The 27,731-nt window shown below is 54.2% G+C and overlaps 5 protein-coding genes across 8 annotated transcripts; 3 read left to right on the forward strand and 2 right to left on the reverse strand.

Annotated features, from left to right (window-relative positions):
* The first annotated feature begins 1,806 nt into the window (after positions 1-1,806).
* Fam110d (family with sequence similarity 110 member D) lies at positions 1,807-4,701 on the forward strand. Of its 2 annotated transcripts, XM_052716388.1 has the most exons (2): positions 1,807-1,929; positions 3,658-4,701. In XM_052716388.1, the coding sequence occupies exon 2, from the start codon at positions 3,751-3,753 to the stop codon at positions 4,570-4,572; it is 822 nt and encodes a 273-aa protein (XP_052572348.1). In that variant the 5' UTR covers positions 1,807-1,929; positions 3,658-3,750; the 3' UTR covers positions 4,573-4,701. The 2 variants fall into 2 exon arrangements, with proteins under 2 accessions (XP_052572348.1, XP_052572347.1); XM_052716387.1 differs by lacking the exon at positions 1,807-1,929 and having other exon boundaries at positions 1,954-4,701.
* A 1,283-nt stretch (positions 4,702-5,984) lies between these two features.
* Positions 5,985-9,074, reverse strand: CUNH1orf232 (chromosome unknown C1orf232 homolog). Of its 3 annotated transcripts, XM_052715706.1 has the most exons (5): positions 8,732-8,801; positions 8,324-8,346; positions 7,698-7,781; positions 7,491-7,588; positions 5,985-6,282 (listed from the first exon to the last, which is right to left on the reverse strand). In XM_052715706.1, exons 1-5 carry the CDS (start codon positions 8,799-8,801, stop codon positions 5,985-5,987), a joined length of 573 nt encoding a protein of 190 aa, XP_052571666.1. The 3 variants fall into 3 exon arrangements, with proteins under 3 accessions (XP_052571666.1, XP_052571667.1, XP_052571668.1); XM_052715707.1 differs by lacking the exons at positions 8,324-8,346; positions 8,732-8,801 and adding an exon at positions 8,991-9,074; XM_052715708.1 differs by lacking the exon at positions 8,732-8,801 and having other exon boundaries at positions 8,302-8,355.
* Positions 9,075-10,479: 1,405 nt separating this feature from the next.
* Znf593 (zinc finger protein 593) lies at positions 10,480-11,419 on the forward strand. Its single transcript, XM_052715981.1, has 3 exons — positions 10,480-10,761; positions 10,992-11,054; positions 11,145-11,419. Exons 1-3 carry the CDS (start codon positions 10,562-10,564, stop codon positions 11,284-11,286), a joined length of 405 nt encoding a protein of 134 aa, XP_052571941.1. The 5' UTR covers positions 10,480-10,561; the 3' UTR covers positions 11,287-11,419.
* A 114-nt stretch (positions 11,420-11,533) lies between these two features.
* Znf593os (ZNF593 opposite strand) lies at positions 11,534-15,647 on the reverse strand. Its single transcript, XM_052715982.1, has one exon. The coding sequence runs from the start codon at positions 11,968-11,970 to the stop codon at positions 11,725-11,727; it is 246 nt and encodes an 81-aa protein (XP_052571942.1). The 5' UTR covers positions 11,971-15,647; the 3' UTR covers positions 11,534-11,724.
* A 1,150-nt stretch (positions 15,648-16,797) lies between these two features.
* Cnksr1 (connector enhancer of kinase suppressor of Ras 1) lies at positions 16,798-27,573 on the forward strand. The gene is made up of 21 exons (XM_052718393.1): positions 16,798-16,849; positions 19,009-19,166; positions 19,291-19,472; positions 20,170-20,254; positions 20,674-20,715; positions 20,793-20,897; positions 21,722-21,781; positions 21,901-21,963; positions 22,289-22,390; positions 22,471-22,532; positions 22,853-22,926; positions 23,066-23,172; positions 23,251-23,281; positions 23,685-23,857; positions 25,086-25,159; positions 25,323-25,394; positions 26,069-26,142; positions 26,275-26,336; positions 26,432-26,516; positions 26,601-26,779; positions 27,115-27,573. The coding sequence occupies exons 1-21, from the start codon at positions 16,798-16,800 to the stop codon at positions 27,382-27,384; spliced, it is 2,112 nt and encodes a 703-aa protein (XP_052574353.1). The 3' UTR covers positions 27,385-27,573.
* Positions 27,574-27,731: the final 158 nt, after the last annotated feature.

The raw sequence follows: 27,731 nt of genomic DNA on the forward strand, positions 1-27,731 counted from the left end.
GCTACAGGGCTACTGGCCTGGACCCTACCTGCATCTACCAAACTAGAAGGGACCGTTTCCCTGGATTAAATATATGATCACGATGTGAAGTAACAAGAATGGCCCTTAGCACATATATCTTCCTCAATAAAAGTCACCTGTTGGGGTGAAAATGTAACTCAGTTGGTGGAGGGCTTGCTTAGCATACACAGGGCCTGAGTTCCACCCCCAGCATTGGACTGCACAAAATCAGGCATGGTGGCTCATGCCTGTAATTCCAGCATTCTGGAGGTGGATAGGAGGATCAGAAGTTCAAGGATAGCCTGGTCTACTTGACACCCCTTCTCAAAACAAAACAAACAGCCATCCTCGTGTGAATTTGGACAAGTCATTTCACTACCCTAAGCCTCAGTCTCTTCAGCTCTAAATGGGAAAAATGATAAAACTTAACCCTAAAGATTATCTTCGAGACGAATTGTGACAATGTGCTGAAAGTATTTTGTCAAATGCTGTAACAAAACAATTTTGTTGTTATGGACAAAAATAAATACCCCCCTCCTCCCCTTCATAACAGTGGGACAGGGATCCAGGGGCTCACAGAAGGTCAGGGACCAGGGGTGAGGGGGACCGGGTCCAAGCATTGACCTTTGAACTCTGGGTGATGGAGCGTTCACCTGTGGAGAGTGTAACACTCCAATGGAAGGCTTCTCCTTCGTACAAACAGGGTTGGGGAAATCTGGCAGGCTCCCCAGGTAGGAAGCCAGAGGAGCCTCCTCCACCCCTCTCTTCCATCAAGGTATGTTGTGTGTCCCAGCGTCTTCCCATCCCATTCCAGGCCTAGGGAAGGTAACAGCATCTTCTGGACAGGTGATGAGCCTTGGGTTCTCAGACAGACTCTGGGTCTAGCCAGACAGACATGGGGGCAGAGGAGAGAGAGAGCTTTGGGGGTCTGCACATGTCCCTCCTGCTTGACTCAGTTCCTCCCCATGAAGTGGGGTTACTATTCCTGCCGAGCCCTATCTAGGCTCCAGGGGAGGAGGCTCAAGGGAGATCAAGGGCATAGATGGGAATGTGCCTTGCAATCATTAAAAGTGTTAGAAGGAAGGGAGGGAGGGGGTTTATGCTAAGTGGGTGGTAGGGGGTGGGCGCAACCCGGAGAGAAACAGAGGCAGAGCCAAGCCCCAGCCTTTGAACTCTAGTGCTAAGGAGTTGACCTACTGAGAGGGGTGGGGCTCCTTCGTGGCTAGGGCTTCCCCTGGAGATAAATGGAGTCAGAGAAGAGTCTGCTGGGCCGCTAGGGATCCCAGGCAGGAGGCCAAAGGATGGAGGCTTAGCCCTGGAAGGCCTCTTTCATCACAGCCTTCCCGTTTGCCATCACAGAGCAGGACCACTGAGTTCTTGCTCAATCCTCATGCTAAGTCTTGCTGGGACAGGCTCTCAACACACCTGCAGCACCCTCACCCATCCTTAGGCTGCAGATGCCAGGCTCATCTCTAGGGAGAGCAGGCTTGCCACACTCCAGAACCAGGATCAAAACAGGCTTATACCTGCTAGAGGGGAAAAAGCAAATGGCATAGCGTCCTCTTCCGTCCTCCAGTCAGAACATGGAGACTTCAGAAGGAGCCTGGGGAGTAGAAGGTCTCGTTTGGGTTCATGGTACTTCAGCCCAAGTTTACGGTGGCTCCATGGCAACAGAACTGATTTAACCATCTGTAAAGTTGCTGGACACGGCTCACAGGTCCTGTCAGCACCAAGACTGGTCAGGAAGGAGTTAATTGAGTCTGAGCTCTGGGTCAGGAAGGGTTAACCTAGGGGGTGGAGGCTCTTCGCTTTTCCTGTGGAGAGTAAGGCTTGGCTGCCACCAAAGTTACTCCCTGGTCCCCGCTGTCCCTCTAGCCTTCAGTCTGGGCCTACCGAGGGACCCCTGCAACTCAGTGTCTCCACACGGAGGTGAGTGCATCTGGGTGGGAGGGTATGAGGACAGGAGGGTACCTTGGGGCTGCTGGTAAGGAGGCTAGTGCCAAGCTACTAAACTTGGAGGCGCCAATGTTGAGAGCTGAAGCCTCTACGTGGACAGAGTTGGAATTTCTAACTCAAGGGCTGGGAGAGGGTAGGTAACGGGGACAGAGAGGACAAGACTGACTACCAGTCTAGCATGGGCCGTCTGTGGTCAAACATCAAAGGCAGCCCAGAAAACAGGGAAGAAGCGGGGGACAGCAGACTATTTTGGTCCTTGTGTTTAGGGACTTTTTATAGCCTCCTTGCTCAAGGCTAAAGAGAGAAGGAGGGGACAGAGGCCGTCCATGAGGTCAGACAAGCTCAGTGCCCTCCTGGGACCTTGGCATCTGACCCAGTATAGTCCCTGAGTGAACAGAGCGGGACACTGGCAGGCTGTCCTTGCTGTCTAGGTTTCAGTCACAGTGGACACATTCACCACATACTAGGTGGCAGTGTGGAGTAGTGTGTGGAAAGTTTAACAGGTTGGGCTGAAGTGACCAGGGTCTCTGCTCTAAGGCCTCTGTGAAGGGTGGAGGGCACATCCTTCTTCACACATCCTTGCCTAGTCTGTGCCTTTTTGCCTCCAGAAGCAAGGTCCTTCAGACCCCAGAACCAATAAGTCTCTTTCAGCTGTGTGGGAACGGGAAATGGGAGGACAGGGGTGGGTGTGTAGAGCCATGTGGGTGGCCCATTCTGTGAGCTAACAAGGAAACTGTCAGCTCTTGATTTACTGTCCCTCCTGCCCTTTTACCCAGGACAAGGGAGGTGAAGAAGAAGGGTCAGAGGTTTCTGGATGAGAAGCCGGCAGGACCCCGAGGGCAGATTTCTGGGTGTGCAGGTTATTAGGCAGACTCAGTGGAGGGAACTGCTTAGTGAGACTGGGGTTCCTGCCGGGGTCCACAGCATCAGAAGCAGAACCCAAACACCAGAGTAGTTCTGACCGGCAAGCCGGCGTCCAAGCCGGTCTAGATCTGCACGATAAGGCGAGAAATCTGGGTCCCAGGTGGCACCCTAACTCTCAAAAGGACCCACACAAGCCCTTTCCTCTTCTGGCCATTGTCCTGGCGTCTGAAATGGAAGTGCGGGGGTTGGACGAGGTGGTGTTTACCGGTTAAGTTTTTCTGGAGTCCCCTTGGCATAGGGCACACAGTGACTGGCAGTAGAGACTGACGCGGCCTGGGGACCACCTCCCTCTCCTTCCTGAATAGCCCTGCTGGGCCTGGGCGAGGAAGCTGGCAGCAGTTCCTAGAGGTTTCTACCCTATGGTTATGTCCCTGACCTCGGTGCTTGGGGGCGGGAAGGGTGGGCCGGCTGCAGGCAGCCTGTGGCTGCGGAACCTCCTTGTCTTGGGCTTGAAGTTGCTCTGTTGGGAAGAGGTATTTTTTCCGGTTAAAGCCGATTTCGGGAATTGAGCTAGGGCCCGCCTGATTTTCCTTTCCAAGTGTCCTGCTTGCTTGTACCATGCGTGGCCCAGGGGCCAGATCAGAGTACTCTCAAAGGGGCATAAATCCCCTCCCCTCAAATTATCCAATGCCTCTTAAGGAGGTCTGGCTCTTGCTCCCCGGGCATCGCACCAGCTGATGGGGGAGGGGTGAGTAGATGATCCTCTACCCAGGAATGCCTGCAGGAGAGGGCCAGGGACAGCCTACCCTCTCCCAGACAGTTCCTCTCTCCCTGCAGGCCGCAGGAACTCCAGAGAACAGTTCGCTGCTCCTCAGCTACCTGTGCATCCCTAACTGTGTATGGAGCACTGACCTGCCCAGCTCCACTAAGATGCTCCTGGCCTCTCCCTCCACGCCATCGAGGGCACGAACCCCCAGCGCCGTGGAGAGGCTGGAGGCCGACAAAGCCAAGTACGTCAAGACGCAGCAGGTGATCGTACGTCGTCAGGAGCCAGCCCTGCGAGGGGGACCAGGACCGCTGACGCCACACCCTTGCAATGAGCTGGGAGCCTCTGCCTCGCCCAGGACGCCTGGGCCTGCTCGCCGGGGTAGCGGCAGGCGACAGCCGAGGCCTGACTCCCTCATCTTCTACCGCCAGAAGCGGGACTGCAAGGCTTCGGTGAACAAAGAGAACGCCAAGGGCCAGGGGCTAGTACGGCGCCTCTTCCTGGGCGCCCCCCGGGATGCTGCCCCGAGCAGCCCGGGACCTACAGAGAGACCCGCGGCTCCTGCGGGCTGGGCTGGGTCCCCGGATGCTCCGGAGGCGACAGGGAAGAGAGCGTTGTGTCCCACGTGCTCGCTGCCCCTGTCGGAGAAGGAGCGCTTCTTCAACTACTGCGGCCTGGAGCGCGCGCTGGTGGAGGTGCTGGGCGCCGAGCGCTTCTCCCCGCAGAGCTGGGGCGCCGAGCACAGCCCGCAGGTCGCAACGTCGCCGCCGCCGGCCTCCGGGGACACCAGCGATTGGACATCCAGCGACGGGGACGCGGGCAGCCCGGACTGTGCGGGAGGCGGCGGTGGCGGCGGCTCGGAGGCGGCGGGGTCCGCGCGGGACGGACGCCCCTCGGTGTCAGTGGTGGAACGCAACGCGCGCGTCATCCAGTGGTTGTACGGCTGCCAGCGCGCGCGCGCCCCGCCGCGCGAGTCCGAGGTGTGAGCATCACGGCACGGGAGACGGCTCCCGGAGAGCTCGCCTCGTCCGTGAACAAACCCTTTGCCTAGATCTGTTTCCCCATCTGCACCCTGAGCAGGCGGGACCACGAGGGCCAGGCGCAGACTGAGGGAAGGGGTGGGGTGGGGCGGGGGCCACGTAGCCTTTCTGGAGGCTGAAGGTGAGCAGCGATGGACTGGGGTGGGTGGGAGATGAGCGAACTACTGAATAAAGCTAAAATATTATTTAATAAAAGGATCGTGAGTGTGGCTCAGCGGGCAGAGGTTGGGGAAAGGGGAGGACTGGTTTGCGTGGCTGAGTGTTTTGAGTGTGGGTTCCAGGCTGAGTGTGACCTTGGCCAAGCACTCCGCTTTTCTCGGTTGTTAAAGGCGTAAATAGCGTCTTGGAGTAGTTGTAATGCACGTGGCAAACGTGCCTGGAATATAGAAAGTGCTCAATAAACGTAGCTTGCTTGAGCCACCTAGGATTCTTGGAGCTTAGCGTCCCCTTTCCGTCCCCCATGGTCCCGAGGTAAGAAAGTCTGAGTTTTGGAGGGTCCGGAATGGAGATCATTAAGACTGGGGCACCCTTGGGTCAGGATTTTGCCATCTGTAACCTGCTGTGTGTGTGTGTGTGTGTGTGTGTGTGTGTGTGTGTGTGTGTGTGTGTCCGTCCCAGGCCAGCCTCACCCTGCTAGCAACCACTGAGGTTTATGTGATAACCGGGGATCGAACCCAGGGCTTCATGTGCTAGGCAAGCAAGCCCTCTACCAACTGAGCTATACTTCCAGCAGAGATCCCCCCCACCCCCCCCACCCCCCCACCCCCCCACCCCCGCTCCAGACCACTCAAAGTCGCAGGTTTTCTTCACAGGTTCCTGTCAAAGCCTTTGTTCAGGATCCCCCTCCTCTGCCATAGGTTTCCTTCCCTAACTGTATTCTTGGAAGATCACACTCACAGTCTCCTCCAGGAAACTTCCCCAAAATACCCGGTCTGCCCCATCCTCTCTGAGCTCACACGGGCAGCTGCGTTTTGTTCCTCAGCAAACCCTTGTCTGGGACCGGCTGGTGGAGAGCTGCCTCGTTCGTTACTCCAGATTTTCACACATTTTGAACCAGCGTCTGCCGTTGGGCCACCAGCAGGGTTTGCTGAATGAAAGGAAGCGGGACAGGGCAGTGGAGCGCGTCCTGGGGCTTTCTGGAAAGCTGTACCTTAAATCTAAGGCCACCCATCCTGTCACCTGGAGTGTTTCGGCACTTCCGTCGGGAAAGAAGGCGAGGAAAGCTTTAGCTAGACCCCGCCACCCTGAGATCGCCCACCGAAAAGTAGCTTTTCCTGTTGTCGGGAAAGAACTGACACCGTCACACGGGGTGTCGATCCGGGAGTTTTTATGGGGAGGTAGGGAAGGGCGGGCGCCGGCTAGTCGCCCTTGGGCGCGGTCTTCACCCTCATCTCTGCCAGTTTGTGGGTGAGGAAACCCCACTTGAAGCCTGCCGCGGGGTCCACCTCCCGGGTCTCGGGGCACTCCGCGGCCTCCTCGGCCGGCTTGTCCCCGGGCTCGGGGTCCCGCTCCGCGGGGGTCTCCACGCCGCGCAGCATGGACGCCGCCGCCTGCTGTTGCTGCTGCCATCTGCTGGCGAACGCGTCCCAGAATCCCGGCCCGCGCGGCTCCGTCTCGGCCGCGGCCGCCTGCGACGGGGGAGGCGCCGCCAGCGGGCTGCAGGAGAGGCGGGGGTCAGCGGGCTGGCCCGGGGTCCCGGAAGGGGACAGTGGGCAGGAGAAGGGACAAGAGGTGCGGTCAGGGGGCAGTCGGGGCAAGGTCAGGGCCTGCAAGCAAAGGGAGGGTTCGGAGGCTCTGGGGGGAAAACCGTCAGGTGGGACAGGGTCAGGGGAGGACGGGAGAGGGCAGAGGGGACCCGGGATCCCCGAGTTGGGTGGAGCGGTCAGGAGTTTGGAGAAGGAACTCCGGTGCAGAGAAGAATAGACTAACGGAAACAAGCCAGGTCCGGAAAGCCAGGGAGGGTCTCTAAGAAGGGAAGGGCACGAGAGAGAAAGTGGGGTGGGCTTGCTTAGGCCCCATAGCAGGGACACCCCCACAACACACACACACACCGCGGGAGGCGGGGAGAGCCAGGCGAGCAAAGTGGTTAGGATCCTCTAGGCTTGAGGGAAGAGGAACTGGGTACGCGGGAGAAAGTGGAGGAAATCCTAGCACAGATGCTTAGGGACGAAGAGGTGGAAGCAACGTGCGTGCGGAAGGGCTGTCAAGGAGGGATGATGACGCCGAAGAAGGAGCCTTGCCTCTGGAAGAGTCCTCAGAGGACTGGGACGGGCAGGCAGAGGAGGTTAGGGGGTGGGGAGGAAAGGAACCTCGGCCACAAGAATAATGGATGGGGGTGGGCAGAGCGGAAGGGAATGTGATGTGGGTGCGCAGGGCTGAAGGAAAAGGCAGAGATGCGGTGGGTGTACGGAGACAGGGCCAGCGGAGATGAAGCCCTAGGTCTGCTCTCAGCATCTAAGACCTTATAAAACAGTGCTTTCCAAACCGGTGTGCCTTGGGGGGTCCTCTGGGATCCTCAGGTCTCTATGTACACCAAGAGAATCAGAGGAAGGGAACCTATGTTTGGTCACCGCTGCTTTGGAGGGTGAGGATTTACCATCTAGACCACCCTTTGCTGCAGGCACCTAAAAAGGCCTTCTCTGCTGTCCTGGGTTCTAGGGAGTTGGCCGTCCTGAGGAAGAGGGAGGAGCTACCCATAAGGACTTCCCGTTACCTCTGTCCCAAGAGATCTAACCCCGCTGTATTTTGATAAGAGGACAGAGCATACAGGGGTGGTGAACAGAGCACAGAGAGCCAGCGTGGCAGAAGAGGGATCTTAGGATCCTTCTGTCCCTCACCGCCCAGCCTCCTGAGGCCACACGTACTGATCAGCGCAGGGCTCTGGTGGCAGCAGCTTGTCCTCATCTTCTTTGTTAAACAGAGATGACATTGTCAGCCAGCCCTTCACCCCAACCCCTTGAACCTGGGAGGAAAGAGCTGAGAGTCAGGATCGCATGCCACCAAGCCTCCTGGGGCTTCACCACAGCCTCTGCCAGGCTTCCCAGGGCTGGGTGGAAGACTGGAGAACTCACCCTTCGGGCCAGCTGTGACATGGGGTTGAAGGCCTCCTCCGGGGGTTCTGCCGCCTCAGACTCCACTAATGCTGGGTTCTCCCTCTGGGACACAAGACCCCACCCAGCCAGCATGAGAGAAGCCCCATTGCTAGCCAGTGCACACACACCCTCTTATACACCCACTGTGCATCTCCGCTAGGGCACATGGGAATGCTCACAGGTAGACTACATAATGCCTCTGGTCAATACACAGGTTTGCATGGTCAATCTCTATAGATACCTTTAAGCACATACACTCGCCCACTCCCACACATACCCAAACACACACACATAGAGTGGACCAGGGTACACTATGCACACGACTGCAGACACACACCTGTACGTGAGCATGCCTCTTTGTGGCTACCCCTTTCCTCCTGTGCACAGATGTATGAGCGTTAGGCAGTCACACAAGGACACTCATGTGGTTAAACAACCCATTCCTGCAGGCAGTTAGCTAAACAGAGGCCTATGCAGAGTTGTCAGAATTTCTCTACCAACCAAATGCAACACCTGCAAATGCCTCCATGAAAGCATACAGGTACAGAATCCTGCTTAAAATGCATATCCATACAAAAATCACTAAATCCAGTTCATAGCTGTACTGGAGTTTCCACGGAGGCACCAACTGTAGCATTTTCCTACAGACATGTCCATAGAATCCCAGCCTTGGACACCAGCATGTCTAGGCATATGCTTAGCCCCCCTCTCACCCACCCCATGGGGCTAGTTTCCGCCCCTGCCACACCCATTTGTGTGGCTGCCACTTATCGCAACTTCCAGACATAAACTCCTAGGTTCAAAGTCCATTCTGCCCTCCCCCTCGGAACTAAATATGGTCTAAGTATGGCTTTGATGGAATGCTGCTACTGTGGCCCACAGAGCGTAAGGACTACTTACTCCCTATTCCCACACGCAGGAGCTCATACCTCTCCAGGCAAACCGTCTCACTTCTTAGCTTTGTCTACTAGAAAGCTATGACGAGCTTAATGGACTTCTGTAGCTACTGCCACGTGGCATTAGAACAATCTTTATCTTATGGCAGTTCACGAGATCCTTGGAGTCAGCGCCTGCTTCGCCCATGCCCCAGCTCTCCCCTTTCCTGTGTTTTTTTTTTTAACATCTCCATCATTGATTGTAATCCCTGAATGTGCCTACAATCTTTGCATAAAAGAATCTGTCTCCTCTCCAGCTTATTTAATGCTCTTTATACTCCCCCCCCAACCCTGCCTTTGCTGTCCCTCTGTTCTAGAAAACATGGTCAGTACCCACCTCCTCCGCCAGGTCCTCTTCAGATTCTCCACCCAGAGTCTGTAGCACTTTGGACTTGTAAGCTTTCCAGAAAGTTTGGTTCATGGCTGCAGGGGAGAGGGGCCTGGCACCCAAACACAGAAGGTGGTAGCTTAATGGGCACCAGTGGATCTGGCTCCAGAAACTTGGAGGAACCAAGAGCCTGTCCCAGGGATCTGGTGACTTCATGAAAGATGCACCATTATCCCCAGCTGGCACAGTGCCGAGCAGGTAAACCGGATCCCAGTGATTCTGAGGCTGGGGCAGGCTTGTGCCACCTCAGCCCCTTGTCTTGACCCATATTGGCCAAAGTTAAGGAAGACAGCTCTTTGGAGAGTCCATTTTCCTGCACTTAGGAATACTGGTGGTTGTTCGGCTCTTAGAATAGCTGCTGAAAAAGTTTTCCACTCAAAATCTTGAGTCCAGGGCCCACACCTGTGCATGCTATGATTGTAGTCCTACTAGTCATGTTTTCCTCGGGGCCCCGCCCTGTGTCTCTACTCAGCCTTCAAGAGCTGGAGTGGGAAGGTCCCCAGGCCACCTCCAGTGAGCACTCTGGGCTTCCATTTCACTCCTTTGTCTGGCCTAGAAACCTGTTCTCCCCAGGGATGCACGTGCCCGTCTCCCTGTTTCCTGGCAACTGGTTCCAAAGAGTCGGAACCCTGAATTATTGCTGAGATCCTCTGGCCCCATACGGTGGAGTTGGCTCTGGCCAGCCTGAGCGGCACCAGGCCAAGATGAGCGAAGAAAGGCCCCCTGGCCCTCTCCTTACTCTAAGCACACACTTCTTGGTTATTTCCCCTTTTCCTGCCAGCCCTCTCCTAGGAGCCTGGGCATAGAGAAAGAAAGCAGAGACGAGGGTTCTTCTAGCAACATTTCCTCTTGGGCAGGGGATGGAGTCCGCCTGTTAGACCAGTTGCCTGGCATCTGTGAGGCCCTGGGTTCCATCCCCAGCACTGAAAAACCAACCAACCAACCAACCAACAAAAAACAGGAAAACTGACCCCTCTTCAAGTACGGAACACCTCCCCAGGTGCTAGATTCTCTGGGAAACAGTTCTCCACTCTTTGCCCCATGAATTTGCCTAGGAGTCGAGGGAGGACAGAAGAGACACAGACCCAAGAAAATAACGGGGGAGAGGCAAGAAGAGGCCCTTTGCCCTCGGGGTGCCCCATCCGTGATTCCAAACTTATTCTCATTTATGAAGTAATTTATTCACGGCACAAACATCAGTGCTTTCCAGAGACGTTGAAAGTATCCTCTCCAACTGAAATCCGAGGTGTGGAAACCGGGAAGTGATGATGGGACCGGCAGAGTGGAAGGATCCGCTACCCCCAGGCACGCCACCGCCCCTCAAGAGCCCAGTCACTATCATCCACGGCCACCGGGGGGCGCTCCAGCCACCAGCCCGTCCGTGACGTCATCAGAGGCGGTCTGGGCACTCTTGCTCCGCCCCCGGGCGGACCTCTCGTGACGTCATTGAGCGGCCCGGAAGCGCCAACACGTGTGGGTCTTTCCCTACTCCCAGCTCCTTGGTCTTGGTGTCACTGATCATGGGTCGCTCCCGCAGGACCGGCGCGCACCGAGCACATTCCTTAGCCCGCCAGATGAAGGCCAAGAAGCGGCGGCCAGACCTGGATGAGATTCACCGCGAGCTGCGGCCGCAGGGGCTCCCGCGGCCCAAGCCAGAGCTGGACGCCGAGCCCGACCCGGACCTGCCAGGGGGCGGCCTGCATCGCTGTCTGGCCTGCGCGTGAGTCCAGCCCGGGGCCGAGCAGGGTTTGAGGTACCAGCCCCATTGCGGTGAGATCCGGGCGGCGAGGCTCGCGGGATCTCCTGTCTTGGGACCCGTGGGTCAGCCCGCCTCCCATCTCTTCGGGCTCGGAATCTGGTGTCCGGGGACGAGTTAGGACCAGGGAGGTAGGCATACCTGAAAGGCCTCACCACCTCTTTACTCTTTCCCTTCACCCTACATCCCTGCAGGAGGTACTTCATCGATTCCGCCAACCTGAAGACCCACTTCCGATCCAAAGACCACAAGAAAAGGTATGAAGGGGTCAGGAGATGGTGAATGGGTATCATGCAGGTATGTCTTGCATCTGATCAGCTCCAAACACCTATTCTTCCTTCTCCCAGGCTGAAGCAGCTGAGCATCGAACCCTACAGTCAGGAAGAGGCTGAGAGGGCAGCGGGCATGGGCTCGTATGTGCCCCCCCAGCGCCTGGGCGTGCCCACAGAAGTGTCCACTGAGATCCCTGAGATGGACACATCCACCTGAGGGGCCTGAGGATATAGGGCAGAGAAACTGCCCATGGACAGTGGTTCAGTGCTAGTCTCAGAGTGTGTACTTTGGGTTTTGGGGAGATGATCTCTTCTGGGTGTTGTGCCCAAAATAAAGGACCTGGACAAGAGGGTGTACAGCTGATTCTAACTTCCCTTCCAGTCCTGCAGAGTCCAGCCCTGCAAGGGTTTCTGAGCCAAGATGTCTGTTCCTCATTGGGTCCAGCTTTGGAACCCGTACCCCTGCCTGCCTTCTTTGAATCTGGGCTGGAGTCCAGGTACAGTGTAAAACTGGGGAGTAGGGTCAGGTTTATTCTGTGTTAGTGGCAATGGCAGAGATACTGATCCCCAGGGGGGAAAACATGGGTTTCTGAAATTGCAGACCCTTCCCCTGAGTCGCCTACCTGCAAGCCTGGGTGAGAGGCTACCGGCCTCATCAGGGCGCCTTGGACAGCTGCCGCTGCCTCACCATCTTCCACACGGCATAGCAGGAGCCACCTAACCCGAGGACAGCCAGCGTCGTAGCCACAATCCCAACCAGCGGACTCCGGGGCTCTGCCTTCAGCTCCCCGGCCACCTGCATCTGGGAGAACACAAAGGGTGTACATACATGGTCAACGGAGACTTCTGGGTAGGAAGCGGATAAGATGGTGCTGCTGGGTGGAGAAGATATGGACGCCATTTCTGCCCCAGGGAGATTCCACCCCAATCCCTCTCGCCTCACTGCCCATCTGGGTCCTGGCTAGTCAGGCAGCAGGGAACGTGACAGTCTGGCCGTTGGGGGTATCAGCCCCGCCGTGAGAGGGGGAGGGAGAGGTGGTACAGAAAGCCAGTATTTAGATGTACTTACCTGTAGCACCCGGAAGTAGCCAGGGGTCAGGCGGCGAAATCTCATAGTTGGGGGCACTGGTCTCCCTGTCCTGTGGAGTGGGGGCAGAAATGAAGACTAGATTTCCCAGGGTATCAAGAGGTGGAAACCAGGGCATAGGAGTCCCTGACCTGTTTTGCCTGGGCACTGTGTGTTCAGAGGATGCTCTCCGCTGCTGGCTTGCCCAGGTCTGGCAGGGGGTGGGGCAGCTGGATCTTTAAATCTGGTCCCTTCCCCCCTGCTTGCCAGCCTTAGGGGCAGCTGTCAGGAGAGATCAGCATCAGGCCTGAGTAGCAGCTCCTCCCCCATTCACCAGAGAGGCCAGGCCAGGCATGTAGGCAAAGCTTTGGCTGGCAGTGCCAAGGAGTCCAGGCCTTAACCAGGTATGGGGCAGGCTTCCTCATCCCTGATCTGGACACTACTGTAGCACGAATCCTAATTGGTCTTAATAAAAACCTGGAGCCACATATCGGGGTAAACGCTGAAAGATCAGAGAGACAAAGGAGCAACAAGCCACAGCCACCTCTTACCTCACCATCTCCTCAGCCGAAAAAGACTGAGCTCCTGTCTCCTCCTGCCTTATGTTCCTTTCTGTGGCCCGCCACCTGTCTCAACCTCCCTAGTGCTGGGATTAAAGGCATGTGTGCCTCCCAAGTACTGGGAGCAAAGGCATGAGATCCCAAGTGCTGGAATTAAAGGTGTGTGCCACAACTGCCTGGTCTCTATGGCTAACTAATGTCTGGCTTTGCCTTCTGATCTGCAGGCAAGCTTTATTTGTTAGAGCATACACAAAATATCACCACACCATACTCCTACCTTGGATAAGTGAATGTACCAGTCAGCATTCGGCAAAAGAGGCCAGGTGACTTGTTAGTCACTTTTCTGTTTGGGTTCTGTAAATTCAACTACCTTGGAGGGTACACTTCACCTTCTCCCCAAGATGGAGTTTCCACAAGAACTTCTCTTGTGTGGGCTTTAAAAGAGAATTGCTTATGCAGATAAAATTGTCCATAATGTGTTGTTAAATTTAAATTACATCTATTTATGTATATGTGCATGTGTTTGTATACACGTGTGTGACGACATACGTGTGTGATGGCATACACATGGAGGTCAGAGGACAACTTGAGGGCGTTCTCTCCTTCCAACAAGGGGGTCCTGGGTGTCCAACTCAGCTCATCAGGCTTGGCAGCAAATGCCTTTACCCACAGAGCCATTTTGACAGCCTACATATTAAAAGATTAATTAATTGAAAAATGGTCTCTGTGTCATTGTTACAAGAAATTTCTGTGTATTTTGTTATCTCTCTTTTTTTCTTTTTTGAGACAGGATCTCTCTGCATAACCCTGGCCATTCTGGAACTTGCTCTGTAGACCAGACTGGCCTTGAACTCACAGAGATCCACCTGCCTCTGCCTCCCAAGTGCTGGGGTTAAAGGCGTGCGCCACCACTGCCCAGCTTTTTGCTGTCTTTGAAAATAACAAAAAGGATGATTTTCAGAATAGTGTGTAGAATATCTGTATAGAGAGTGAGAGGGCAGAGGGTGTGGCACGGTGACTGAGTGCGGTGACTGAGTGCCTGTCCCTAGCATCACAAAAAAGAAGAGATAAAAGAAAAACTAGGCCGGGTAGTGGTGGTGCACGCCTTTAATCCGGGCATTCTGGAAGCAGAGGCAGGTGGATCTGTGTGAGTTCGAGGCCAGCCTGGTCTACAGAGTGAGTTCCAGGACAGGTACCAAAACTACACAGAGAAACCCTGTCTTGAAAAACAAACAAAGAACTAGGCCAAAAATTGTTAGCTAGGCTTGGTGGCACAAGTCTGTAATCCCAGCACTCTGGAGGCAGAGGCAGAAAGGTCTCTGTGAATTGGGGGCCAGCGTGGTCTCCATAGTGAGTTCCAGAGCAGCCAGGTTTACAAAGAGAGACCTTGTCTCAAAAACAAGAAGAGAGACAAATAATACAGAGGTGAATATGGAGAAGACAGGATGAAACTCATCAGAGTTTGCACCTATCATGTGTGAAGCCCTGGGCTTCCATCCCCAGCACCCCATAAACCAAATGTCTCTTAGGTCTATAACCCCAATTCTCAGGAGAAGGACCACTAGGCTAAGGTCCTCCTCTGGCATACAGGGAAGTTCAGGCCATCTGGGATTCCTAAGCCTGAAAAGCAAAGTAACAACTTACAACTATTTCAAACCCTTGGTGGTCCTTAGCTCACTCTTACCTACACCCGATGGCATGCTTTGTCTCAGGCCACCTGCCATGTGGCCACCATTGCTTAGGATGACATCTGTGTCTAGCAGACTTTAGAGGGCCAAATGGCCACTCTATACCTGTTCTCACTCTGGTGACGCAGACTTTTCCATCATATTTCTGCATTCTCTCTCTTTAGTTCTTTGCTGCTCAAACAGGGTAGGACTGGGGTGGGGTTGGTGTTGGAGCACATGCCCAGGATGTAAGGCCCAAAGTGCAGTCCCCAGCACCACAAAAAGTATTAAGTGTTAAACTACATCACTCCTCCCACTCAATGTTCCTATTTATTTTTGAGACAGAGTCTTATGTGACCCTGGCTGATCTGGAACTCACTGTGTAGACCACATTGGCCTCAAACTCAGAGATCTGCCTGCCTCTCCCTCAGGAATGTTGGGATTAAAGTTGTGCACCATACCTGGCTAGTGTTCTTTAAAATAAATAAATAGCTGGGCAGTGGTGGTGCATGCCTTTAATCCCAGCGCTCAGAAGACAGAGGCAGGAAGGCAGATCTCTGCCTGGCTATTTTTTTTTTTTATCAGAGCTGAGGACTGAACCCAGGGCCTTGCGCTTGCTAAGCAAACACTCTACCACTGAGCTAAATCCCCAACCCCAATTGCCTGGCTATTTTTTGAGATTAAAATTTAAAAAAAAAAAATGTGTGTCTGAGTGTTTGCCTGAATTTATATCTGTGTACCATTTGCATGCCTGGTGACCTCAGAGGCTAGAACCTCCCAAGTACTGGGATTAAAGGTGTAATCCTAAAAAATTGTTTTGTGCTTTTTAAAAAAAGTTTTGTGTGTACTGGTGTTTGCCTGCATATATGTTTATGTATCATGTGCATGCAGCTCCTGAGGAGGCCAGAAGAGGGCATCAGATCCCCTGGAACTGGAGTTACAGTTTTGAGTCGACATGGTGGGTCCTAGGAATTGAACTGGTGTCCTCTGCAAGAGCAGCCAGCTCTTAACTGCTGAGCCATCTCTCCAGCCCAGCTGTGCTGTGCTTTTAAGAACATTATTCTTGCTGATTCTGTGATACAAACTGTGGTCCACTGGTTTTGGAAGCCAGAGCAGGAGAATCACTTCAACCCGTGAGTTGGAGAGCAGTCTGAGCAACATAGCAAGAATGAAAAGCATCTCAAAAATCGTAGCAAGAATAAGAAGTGCATTCAGAAGGCAGCTAACATGTCTGCAAATGTTTCTCCAGGGGAATGGTTGGTGTGTTTCCTCTTCATTTGCAACCAATAAAGGCTGTTTGTGCCCTAAAATAAATAATAGCTGAATTAATGAAAAGTCTTACTTTGAGAAAGGGACTCTAATTCTCTATCTTTTTTTTTTTTTTTTTTTTTTTTTGGTTTTTCAAGACAGGGTTTTTCTCTCTGTAGTTTTGGTGCCTGTCCTGGAACTCACTCTGTAACCCAGGCTGGCCTCGAACTCACAGAGATCCGCCTGCCTCTGCCTCCTGAGTACTGGGATTAAAGGCGTGTGCCACCACCGCCTGGCCACCTCTAATTCTCAACAGACTGTCAAAGGATGCAAAATAAAAGGGGACAGAGTCCCACACTCAATGTTTTTATTTACTTAGTTTTAGTTTCTGCTGTGGCTTTTTTGTGTTTTTGGAAGGGGCTCACGCTGTAGTCCAGGTCCTCCTTGAACTTGGAGCGATCCACACTGGCTCAGCATCTAGAGTCCTGAGATTACAAGCAAGAGACACCATGACCCACTGTTCTAAATAAAGTCATTTGCCCAGATACTCACAAATGTCCCATGAAGCAGGGACTATTATGCCCTAGAACTGAGCACCAGGAGTTAGGTCAGCTGTCGCTGCAGCAATTCCAGATGGCAATAATGAGCTATCATGGGGACCCCGGGGTGAGGGTGGTGGGCTAGCCATGGGCTTTGGTTCTGCGCCAAACCCTCATCAGACACTCTGGTTTTTAGGTGCTGAGGTCAGAATCCCGGGCTGGGATATGGGGCCAGTTTTTTGTTTCTTTGTTTGATTGTTTTGTGGTTGTTTTAGACAAAGTCTCCCTACACAGCCCTGGCTAGCCTGGAACTCCTCTATGTAGACCCGGCTAACGTCAAACTCACAGGGATCCTCCTGGTGAGGCCAGTTTGGGGCCGAATCTCATGTCAGTTCCGGACAGCCGGAGTCACACCCCCGCGGCGTCAGCCCCGGAGCCCGGCTGCCTAGCTGCCAAAGTCCGAGGATGCCAAAGGGGCAGGGCAGGAGGAAGACAGACGGTGGGCCAATGGCCGTCGCAGGGCCTCACCTGGGTGGCCACGTGGGCCCAGGTATGCGGTGGCCCCGCCCTGGCCCAGCCCGGCGGGCTCGGGCTCGGTCCGGGAGCGGAAATTCCTGCAGGGGCTGGACGTTGCGGGCGGAGCTCAGCATGGAGCCCGTGGAGGCCTGGACCCCCGGGAAGGTGGCAGCCTGGCTGAGAGGTTGGTGAGCCGGGGGCAGAGGTGGGATCGAAGGGAATAGCGTGGTGTCCCTTGGGCAGAAAGTAGGGAGGGGAAAAGGAGAAGAACCTGAGTCTATTAGTCAACAGGTATTTATAGAGCGTCTGCCACGTACCAGTGTAACAAGGTCCCCTGAACAGGCACAGTGCTGGCAGAGATAGGCCAGGCGACACCAAAGGCCCTAAGACGCAGGAAGGGGTCTTCTCATATTTTTGTATGTTCAAGCCGCCAGGGTGGCGACAAGTAGGTGCAGTAATATGCAAAACAGGGTGGCCCTGGTGGCCCACGCCCCCTTTTATCTCCGACATCTTCCCTGTGCCCCAGGGCCCTGCGAGCTGTTTATTAAGCCCATTTTTCGGAAGTACAAACAGGCCGAGAGCCAGGAAGTGATTTGTTCAGTCTTGGAACAGGGCCGGCCCTGGTGTCATATTCCCCTCTCCTCAAACCGAGGTCGGCAGTGAGAGAAGCAGAAACCCCAGCCATTCTGAAGGGGTGACACAGCCCCACCCTGGGGTTTCCATCAGAGTGAGGATCACTCACCGGGCGACCAAGAGACATAAACACAGGCTGACTCAGAGAATTGAGAGCCTTCTGTAGCTGCATCAGGGAGTGAGGAGGCCACTCATTGCTCTCACAGGGGCAGCTGGAGCTTGCTGGAGGCCTTTTCAGTGTGAGCAGCCCAAGAGAGCTGCAGTCACACTCCCAGACTGGGGCCCGGGCCAGCACTACCACTCACCAGGTCTGTGACCACAGGTCTGAGTTTCTCTAGCATGACATGGACAAAATGTGACTGGCATGTGTGGCTCCATGTTGGTGTCTCCTGGGAGGGTGGAGGCAGCCCAACACATTCAACGTGGGAAGGAAGTTGTCCAAGTAGCCCTGGCTTAATGAGCGCCCAGTCAGGACTCGATGCTATAGGAGGAATGAGGAACACCTAATGACACACACATTCTCCGGTGACAGTCTGGCTGGTGGGGTGGGAGCAAGGCACTATCTCTCCCTCCATTAGTTTTCCCGATGACATCATCAGGGATGATGTATAGTCCCCAACTTCTAGAAATGTGAAGATCAAATGTGCCAATATGGGTAAAGTTCTTTTTATTTGTTTGTTTTTGAGACAGGATTTGTTTCTCTGTGTAGCTCTGGCTGTCCTGGAACTCACTCTGTAGACTAGGCTGGCCTCGAACTCAGGGATCCCCCTGTTTCTTTATTCCAAGTACTGGGATTAAAGGCATGTGCCACCACACTTGACTATGGGTAAAGTTCTTAAAACATTGCCTCACACAAAGTAAGGTCACGGTAGACAGCCTGGCGATAATGTGATGGCTGTTACTGCCTGACTACGGACCACATGTTTGGCACACATCAGTCATCTAAAACATGTGTTTACAAGGCAGGTGCTTTCATTGTTCCTATTTTATTTAGTTTTAAATTTTTATTTATGAGTATTAGTGTTTTGCCTGCATTTATATGTGTGTACCCTAAATGTGCTTAGGAATGATGGTTATAAGCTACCATGTGGGTGCTGGGAACTGAACCTGGGTCCTCTGCAAGAACAGTAAGTGCTCTTAACCACTGAGCCATCTCTCCTATGTAGCAGCCCTGGTATCCTGGAACTTGCTTTGTAGACCAGGCTGGCCTTGAAATCACAGAGCTCTGCCTGCCTCTGCCTCCTGAGAGCTGGGATTAAAGGCTTTGCTACCACCACCCAGCCCCATCTCTCCTGTTTTAAAAGTGAAGAGATTAAGCACAGAACTAGTAGATATCTTAAGTGTTAGCTCCTGCTCAGGTGGATGGGATGTGAGTGCCGGGGAAATAAGCTCAGGTCCTCTGTAAGAGCAGTACGTGTTGTTCTTAACCACTGAAGCATCTCGCTAGCCTCTTTTAGTTTTTGGTAACTGGATTGCAAGGTATTCGAGCATGATTTGGTAGATGGCAATGTCAGTAGGTTGGACACACTTGCTAGAGTCGCTGCTGTGTATGGTTCTCAATTCAGCAGCATCAGCTGTGAGACAGGCAGAAGCCAGCCCGGGTCTCAGGGTTGTCATTAGAGACAGGCAGGAGGGGAGGAAGGGTTCTGATGTGATGAGAACTCAGAACGACAATGACACCTGCGCCCCCCACCCCCACCCCTGCTCCAGGCCTTGATGATGCTCTGCAGGACTATCCCTTTGAGGACTGGAAGCTGCCTGGAAAGTACCTGCTGCAGCTCTGTCCCCAAAGCCTCAAGGCTCTGACTGTGTGGCCTTTGGGCCACCAGGAGCTCATTCTAGATGGGGTGGAGCAGCTCCGGGCCCTGGTGAGTAAGCACAGGCCACATGGCTGTAGTATCCACTGCAATAGTTGTAGCACCCACCAGTCTAGGGGTTTGCCCAGGTGGGCTGGCTGTCGAGGGGGCAGTAATAGGCCCATTTTTGATGCAGGGCTCCAAGCTACAGACAGAAAACCTGCAGAGCCTGGCTCAGGGGCTGCTAGAAAGGACCCAGGCCTTTCAGAGCTTGGTCCAAGGCCGTCTGGGAAGCTGTGCTGAGACTCCTGCCGATGTCCTCACCGCTGCTGTAGAGCTGGTGCGGGAAGCCCATGCCCTCCTTTCCTGGCTCAACAGGTACTAGGGATGGGGTAACTAGTGACTCTTCTCATCCTTGGTCTCCTCTAGGGCCCGGGATTGAAAAACAGTACTTGGCTCTTAATCAGATCTGTCAGACAAGTCCAAGAGTCTGTCCGTGCAGGGACCCTGGGGCCGCCTTGCTTCCCACCCCACCCTGGAGCTTGTCATCTCAATGGTTTTATCAACAGTTGAGTTTTTGTTTGCTTGTTTGACGTGTGTGTGTGTGTGTGTGTGTGTGTGTGTGTGTGTGTGTGTGTGTGTGTATGTGTACGCACAGGGGTGTGTGCGAAGGTCAGAGCATCCATTGTAAGAATCAGTTCTCGCCTTCCACCGTGTGAGTCCCGGGGAGTGAACTCAGGTACTCAGGCCGTCAGCTTTGGGGGCAAGCGCCTTTAGGGATGAACAACCTCCCTAGTCCCTCAACAGCTATTGGACGAGAGCTTCCCCTTCACTGGCAGTTGTCTGTCCTTCGTGTCCTGCCTCAGATGTTACCTCCTTAGGGACACCTTGCCTGTGTGTCGCTTACAGATCATTGTCTGTTTAATGGTTGTCTCCACGGTACCTACAATAGGACCTGGCACATACGGGACAAATAGTCCTGTGCTGAGCAGAACCCACCAAAGTAGGAATTTGTCTCCAATTCTCAGGTGAGGAATTATATCTAACACAGTGTCTTAATTGTCCCTCCGGCCAGGTACCTCTTCTCCCAGTTAAATGACTTTTCTGCCTGCCAAGAGATTGGCGTGTTGTGCGGGGAGCTGGGCCAGGTCTTGCAGGAGGTAGGAGGACAGGGGCCAGGCCAGGCCAGGCCCCAGAGCTTTTTATAACCTGTGAATCAGACCAAGATTGGGGGTGAGAGCTGGGGGAGGGGAGAGCGAGAGAGTAGGAGAAGCCCTGTCCCTGGGTCTGGCTACCAGGCAATGGGGTGGGTCATGGGATGTCCCTGGCAGAAGCTCAGGTGGCGTTTGGGAAGGGTGGTAGGAGAGGACATGTGTAGTAATGGTTGAGTCAGGTGTCATGGGAGAGGAATGAAACCTTGGAGTTGAAACACTGAGACCATTATAGTTCTGGCAAGGAGACCCATGTAGAAAAAGCAAGGGAGGGCCATCAGAGGACTTCTCAGCCCCACCCCGTGTCCTCAGGGGGAAGTGGCCCCCACCCCTTTCTAAAAGGGGGCCCCTGTGCTCTCTGCTTTCAGGACTGTCCAGAAGCAGAGAAGGAAAGCAGCATCCTGAGGATTGTGAGTCTCGGGGCTGGGGTGGGGAGGCGCAGGGTATGGAATCAGACTCGTCCAGACAACCTGCCCTGCTCCCCCAGTGCAGCCATGTGGCCGGGATCTGCCACAACATCCTGAGCTGCACCCCAGAGGAGCTGCTGGAGCAGAGGGCTCTGCTGGAGCAGGTGCAGCTGGACGACCCTTCGGTGAGTTCTGACCTCTCACCTCCTCCTGCAGACCCCTGGCAGCCTTGGCTGAACCCTGAAACATGGTCCGGGAGTCCCAGCATCTTGTATTGCTAAGTCTGTTGTGTACAGATGCTTAATTGGAGTCCCAGAGGACCTACCTGGAGTCTCACCATTGCTGGGCACCTTTCCTAAGCCAGAGGGGCCTGGGTGACACATTCCAGTCCTGACAGGGTTCTGGGTGGATTAATAGAGATGAGAGGGAACACTTGTGCTTTAAACTTGACCAGTTAAGAGAACCAGAGTTGCCGGGTGGTGGCGCATGCCTTTAATCCCAGCACTCGGGAGGCAGAGCCAGGCGGATCTCTGTGAGTTTGAGGCCAGCCTGGTCTACAGAGAGAGATCCAGGACAGGTACCAAAACTACAACAGAGAAACCCTGTCTCAAAAAAAAAAAAGAAAGAGAGAGAGAGAGAACCAGAGTTTCTCCCCCTGTCCCCTACCCCATGTCATCCCCTGTCTCCCTTCAGGAAATTTCTGAGACTCTGCTACCTCAGAAATCAGTGACACAGCTTCCCTGTGGCCTTATGGGTGGTGGTGGTGGTGGTGGTGGTGGTGGTGGTGGTGGTGGTGGTGGTAGTGGTGGGGTGTGTGTGTGTGTGTGTGTGTGTGTGTGTGTGTGTGTGTGTGTGGTGGCAACAAGTCCAAAGTTACACAGCAGTTAGGACAATGCCATCTTGAGGCTCTGTTCCCATTCTGCCTACCTTAGAGTCCTGGTGCCCGGTGTGAGGTCCTGCCCACTGGCTCTGCTCAACCCCTTTTACTGACTAGCTCCTGTCTCTACAGGGTCTAGAAATTCAAACCACCAGCAACTGCCTGCACTTTGTGTCCCGAGTAGGTGTCCAGGTAAGAGCCTCTCACCACTCCCGCCACCCCGTCTACCCTGAAGGCTTTCTCACCTGCCAGCCATGCCAGCTTCAGGCCCCAGGAAAGCCTCATTCTCTGGGCCTCATTCTTCACACTAGGCTTCCCCCAGCTCCCAGATCCTGCCAGGAGATGAGATTGTCCAGATCAATGAGCAGGTGGTGGTGAGTGATGGGGAGGGCAAGGTGGAGGTGAGGGTGCTGAGTGCTGAGGAGGCTTGGGAGAAGCAGGAGAGTCACCTGAGGGTTTTGCGCCTTGTGAAGACCAGGGCTGTGGGAGCTGCCTCGAATGACATGAGCCAGCACAGGAAGGTCTCAGGGTGACTGCTGGTGGGTGGGATCTCACTTGGGTGCTAGCCTGACCTCCCACAGAGCTCAGTTAAAGGGCCTCCTGGAGGCTCCCTGAAGGTGGAGACCTGGCAGGGAGCTCTGACAGGGAAGAGTTGCAGGGCAGTTTAAGAACCTCCCACTCAGTGTCCTTGTCCCCCAGGTGGGCTGGCCCCACAAGAACGTGGTGAGGGAGCTGCTGAAGGAGCCAGCAAGTGTCAGCCTAGTGCTGAAGAAGATTCCAGTGCCCAAGACCCCGTCACAGGTACCTGTCCCCCGCCCTCCACACCCGCTTTCACACTCCCAGTTGTTAGCTCTATCACTTTGTTTCTGGTTGTTTTCCAGACACCCCAGGACTCCCCTCACCTGCTAAGCCAATCACCGCCTCTGACCCCACTGTCTCCCAGGTAACAAGCTTTATCTCCTAGGTGTCTTTTTGTTTGGTTGGTTTTGGCTTTGATTTTTGAGACAGGGTTTCTCTGTGTAGCTGTCTACCTTAGAGTCCTGGTGCCCGGTGTGAGGTCCTGCCCACTGGCTCTGTAGCCATGTAGTTCCTGGCTGTCCTGGAACTCGCTCTGTAGACCAGGCTGGCCTCAAACTCACAGAGATCCATCTGCCTCTGCCTCCCAAGTGCTGGGATTAAAGGAGTGTGCCACCTAAGCCCGGCTGTGGGTATGTCTTGAAGCGGGGACCATGGGCACATCGCATGTCCCCTTGTTCTCCACAGGGTTCCAGCTGAAGGTCTTTTTACCTTCAACCTGTCTGCAGATGGGAGTCCTGGACCCAGCCCCGCCTGGACAGGTAGTTTCACAGCCCCAGCAGGCGGCACATGCTCTGGACAAGGCATCTGAGTGTCCAACAGACTCTCCATGCGGACGTTCCTACCCACAGGCCTGGGCCTAAGCTCATGGATTTTCCCTCTCTCCTCCCTGCCTGACAGACTCTACCTCCCTTGATGCTAAGTCCCGGCCCACTTCCCCTGAAGCCCCAGGCACACTTCCAGAAAAAACAGCAGAGCCTCTGGAGACTTCGGGACACCTTGACAAGGTAAACTCAAGGGCTCAGCAAGGAGGGGTCTGGGTTCTGGATCTGGACCCTCCTCTAAGCTCTTCATGGTCTTTTCAGAGTCCCGTCCTTGGTCGGAAGAAATCAAAAGGTATGAACATCCCTGACTGGGTGGGGTCTCAGAAATCTTACAGGGCTGGGCAGGACCCCTCAGTGCACACACATGCTTCCTACACAACAGTCTTTTCTGGAACCCTGGACCCTTGCTTCTCACCAGGGCCTCTTGCTCGCTCTGAGACTGTGAGAAAGTACCCACTGATCATCAGTTTTATCTCCTGGTGTGTGTGTGTGTGTGTGTGTGTCAGAGCTGTGCACTCTACCACTAAGCTATATGCCCAGCTTCTTTAAAGTCACTCCACCTGAGGGCATTTGTGATATTGTGAGCCCAGAGTATGAGTTCAGACAGTTGTACTGGGGATTCCCCTGGGGGCAGATAGACTCCGGGAAGGATGCTCGCTGGCCGCACGTCAACATGGTCTGCTGTGTTGAGGCAGGTGTGGCCACAAGGCTGAGTCGCCGGCGGGTGTCCTGCCGGGAGCTGGGCCTGCCGGACTGTGATGGATGGCTTCTACTACGCAAGGTACCCGGCGGCTTTATGGGTCCACGCTGGCGGCGCTGCTGGTTTGTGCTCAAGGGACATACCCTATACTGGTACTGCCAACCCCAGGTGAGACCCCATAAACACTTGCAGAGGTAACACAAGGTAACCTAAGGCCACCATTCTTATCTCTGTTTTACACAGGAGAACCCCATACTTTCCTAGGCCCCAGGATTCCCATTTGTAAAGTGTGAGTGGCTCTTGGTAGAGAAATGAATTCATACATGTGTAAAAAAAAGGTTATAGGGGGACTGGAAAGATGGGTCAATGGTTAAAGCACTGGCTAGTCTTGCAGAGGACTGGTGTTAGTTTCCAGCACCCACATGGTAGCTCCCAACCGTCTGTAACTCCAGTTCTAGGGGATCTAATGCCCTCTTTTGACTTCTGTGGGTGCCCGGCACACATGTGGTGCACAGACATGCATCAGTCTAGGCTACATAGCAAGTTTCAGGCCAGCCCAAATAACACAGTGAGACTCCTGTCTCAGAAAAAAAGAGCCAGTGAGATGGCTTAGTAGGTAAAGGTGCTTGTCACCAAGCCTGATGGCCTGAGTGTAATACCCATAACCCACATGGTCTGGCAAGTTGGCCTCTGATCTCCATGTGTCTTGTGGCGTGTGGGGGTGGGCATGCACACACACACACACACACACACACACACACACACACACACACACACTAAATATATAAATGTAAACATTTTTTAAGTGTAGGGCAATCATTTTTACTCTCCCTCTCTCTCTTCTCTTCTGATAATCTGTTACTGGGGATGGCCACTCAGTCCCTTATTCACTCAGTAGATACCCAGGTGCCTACTGGACCCAGCCCTGAGCTCTAGAGCCCTGGGGGAACAGGGAAGATTACCCTGCCCCTCTTGTAACTTAGAGGCCCATGAGGGAAAGGGCTGAACACATCCTTCAGGACAGTGTGCTAGGATGAAGGAACTCCCAGGCGATGTGTGGGAGCCCAGCAGAGGTGTCTGATCTAGTCCAAGGAGTCTAGAAGCTTCTTTGGAAAGGTGTTTGGATGTTTGTCAGGGAAAAAGGGAAAAGGGAAACCAGGAAGGGAAAAATGCTTTGGGACAGGAAGCAGTTCCTGGGAGAGGGCCTGTCTGAGCAAGCTCCTCCCTTTGCCTGTTCTGGATGCCTTTGCTCTCTTTTTCCTGCTCAGAGGTGCCTCTTGGCCACACCTTCTGCCCTGAGCTCCAGAAACCCAGAGAGAGTTACCTAGGCTGTCTGACCTAGGGCTCCGTGCCGACCTGGAGGTCCCATGCTGACCCTTGCACTGTGATCCCCCAGGATGAAAAGGCTGAAGGGCTCATCAACATCTCCAACTACAGCCTGGAGAGTGGACATGACCAGAAGAAAAAATAGTTAAGTCTTGGAATGGGATGGGATGGGGGGAAAAAAGGGAGAGGAAGGGTGGGGGATGGGGTGGACATGGGGCAGGTGGCTGGGATTCCTGATCCAGCCTCTCTCTGGGTTCTGGATGGGCATGCCCAGAGGAGACTGCGACTTCTTTCTGCTCGCTGGCAGTGTGTTCCAGCTGACTCATGACATGTACAAGCCCTTTGTCTTTGCTGCTGAGACCCTGACTGATCTGAGCATGTGAGTACCGCTTCCTCTTCCCTACTCCCATGGAGTCCCCAGCCTCCACATGCTTAAGAGCTGGGCTCAGGGGCTGGAGAGATGGCTCAGTGGTTAAGAGCATTGGCTGTTCTTGCAAAGGACCCCAGTTCAATTCCCAGCACCCACATGGCTGCTCACAACTGTCTGTAACTCTAAGATCAGATACCCTCACACAGACATACATGCAGGCAAAACACCAATGTACACAAAATAAAAAAAAGAGCTGGGCTCAGGAGACCGGACTTAAACCCAGCCCTCAGAAAGCCTCAGTTTCATCATCTGCAGAATGGGTAAAGGAGAATTCCTACCTAAGTTACTCTTTGAGGATCAGATCTATGGGTCTGGGACATGGTGGTTCACCCCTCTAATTCTAACACTTAGGAAGCTAAGGCAGGACGATTGCAAGTATGAGGCCAGCCTGGGCTACGTAGTGAGTTTCAGGCCAACTAGAGCCGTATAGATGCTGTCTCAAGAAAACAGGAAAGAGAACAGAGGATATGGCTCAGTGTAGAGCACTTCCTTACACTCAGGCTCCAGTACATACAAAAACGTTCAGGGGGAATAAATTAAAAGATGTAGGTCAAGGGTGAAAAGCTCAGATATAAATGGGCTGCAGTGAATGGAAACCCCACAACCCATGTGCTCCTCTACAGGTGGGTACGTCATCTCATTACCTGTATTTCCAAGTACCAAACTCCGGGTCAGGTGCCCTCTGCCAGAAAGGAAGGTGAGTGTATCACCAAGTCAGAGAAGGGGTCTGGACATCACTGAGCTCCTGTCTTTCCCAGGCTGGGTGCTAGAACTCCAATCCCCTGGCCTCTCCAAAGCCACTCCATGGTTCTCCAACTCCTCACCCTAGACTGCTACAGTGAGACAGAAGCGGAAGACCCTGATGAGGAGGCTGGGTCCCGCTCAGCTTCAGTGAGTACAGTCACTTCAAATTAGGAGGTAGGGGCTGCCTAGCAGGGATGTGGGGGGCTCAGGCTAATCCTCTCTCTCCTTCTGCTTTGACACAGCCTGGCCCGGCTCCAGCCTGGAGTGACACCCCCCCCATGGCTTCACCCTTGCAGAGTCCAAGGACTTCCTTCGGCTCTTCAGCAGGTGCTATCCTGGGAGCGGGTTCCTGGGCTGCGGAGATGACCCGATTATGTTCACGTGTTCTCATCCTGCATCCTGCTCTCACAGACAGCGACAGGGTGCTGGAAGGCATGGTGCAGGAGCTGAGGCAGGGGGGTGTGTCCCTCCTGGGGCAGCCACAGCCCCTGACCCACGAGCAGTGGCGGAGCTCTTTCATGCGGCGCAACCGTGACCCTCATCTCAACGAGCGAGTGCACCGTGTGCGGGCACTGCAGAGCACACTCAAGGTGAGCTGGGAGCGACGGGCATGGGCAAGACTGGATGAGGCTGTGGGCCTCAGGCCCTGGTGACTGGTTCTCAGCTCTACTGTGAGCTCCAGACTGTAGACTGAAGGCTCTAAGCCCTGGCTCTCTGATTCTGGAGCCCAGTTTTGGCCTCCATACTCGATTCAAGGCTCAACTGTGCCTGAGCCAAGTTCTAGAAGGTTCTGTGTGCAGAGATCAGCTACTCACCCAGGCTCTTGGGCCAGGGTACCCTGGTGTGGGCACAGGACTTAAAGTTAATTCTGGGTTCTATCCCTCCCTGGATCACCAGAGAGCTTTGCCCCCTGCTCTCGCCTCAGGCAAAGCTGCAGGAACTGCAGGCCCTGGAAGAAGTGCTGGGTGACCCTGAGCTCACCGGAGCAAAGTTCCGTCGGTGGAAAGAACAGAACCAGGAGCTGTACTCGGAGGTCCTGAGCACCCATGGAGGGATGCGGGCCCAGAACAGCTCCCCAGCCCCAACCTCTGACTCCAGGGGTCAGTCCCCACAGCCCCTGCCCTCTGACCCTGAGGAACCCTCCCAGCTTTTTCCCTTGACCCCAGAGAACAGCCTCCAACCTCCTGACCTCTGACCCTGGCTAGTGCCTGGCTCCTGACCTCTGATCCCGAGGACGACTTCATCCCCAGCCTCTGTCATGTCTAAGACAACATGCCCAAGGGTCTGTGTTAGGCTGGAATTAGTGCTAGTCCTTGACTTTACCCCCAAACTGATCCCACTATCCAGGGCTTCCACAGTTTCTGCTCATGTGTCCCCCAGAGTGGAAGGAGAGTAGCCCCCCTCCTTGTGATGTAGAAATCCCCTAACCCATCCTCAGATCTGGACACACCTGCCTGCCTCCCTGGGTCCTTCAAAAAGGTTTCTCAGAGTAGATCTGGATGACTGTTTATTTTACATGAGAGATGCTTTTCCACCAAATAA

This window comes from Peromyscus californicus, unplaced genomic scaffold (genome assembly GCF_007827085.1).
Source record: "Peromyscus californicus insignis strain IS unplaced genomic scaffold, ASM782708v3 Scaffold_5__1_contigs__length_169319896, whole genome shotgun sequence".
Classification (NCBI taxonomy): Eukaryota; Metazoa; Chordata; class Mammalia; order Rodentia; family Cricetidae; genus Peromyscus; species Peromyscus californicus.

Coding starts and splice junctions, on each gene's coding strand:
- Znf593 (XM_052715981.1), top strand. CDS start 10,562: ATGGGTCGCTCCCGCAGGACCGGCGCGCACCGAGCACATTCCTTAGCC. Junction 10,762..10,991: donor CATCGCTGTCTGGCCTGCGC/GTGAGTCCAGCC, acceptor ACATCCCTGCAG/GAGGTACTTCATCGATTCCG. Junction 11,055..11,144: donor TCCAAAGACCACAAGAAAAG/GTATGAAGGGGT, acceptor TCCTTCTCCCAG/GCTGAAGCAGCTGAGCATCG.
- CUNH1orf232 (XM_052715706.1), bottom strand. CDS start 8,801: ATGGGCGAAGCAGGCGCTGACTCCAAGGATCTCGTGAACTGCCATAAG. Junction 8,347..8,731: donor AAAGATTGTTCTAATGCCAC/GTGGCAGTAGCT, acceptor AAAATGCTACAG/TTGGTGCCTCCGTGGAAACT. Junction 7,589..7,697: donor TGTCACAGCTGGCCCGAAGG/GTGAGTTCTCCA, acceptor CTTTCCTCCCAG/GTTCAAGGGGTTGGGGTGAA.
- Fam110d (XM_052716387.1), top strand. CDS start 3,577: ATGATCCTCTACCCAGGAATGCCTGCAGGAGAGGGCCAGGGACAGCCT.
- Cnksr1 (XM_052718393.1), top strand. CDS start 16,798: ATGGAGCCCGTGGAGGCCTGGACCCCCGGGAAGGTGGCAGCCTGGCTG. Junction 23,858..25,085: donor ACTGGTACTGCCAACCCCAG/GTGAGACCCCAT, acceptor GTGATCCCCCAG/GATGAAAAGGCTGAAGGGCT. Junction 26,337..26,431: donor CTGGGTCCCGCTCAGCTTCA/GTGAGTACAGTC, acceptor GCTTTGACACAG/CCTGGCCCGGCTCCAGCCTG.
- Znf593os (XM_052715982.1), bottom strand. CDS start 11,970: ATGGCGTCCATATCTTCTCCACCCAGCAGCACCATCTTATCCGCTTCC.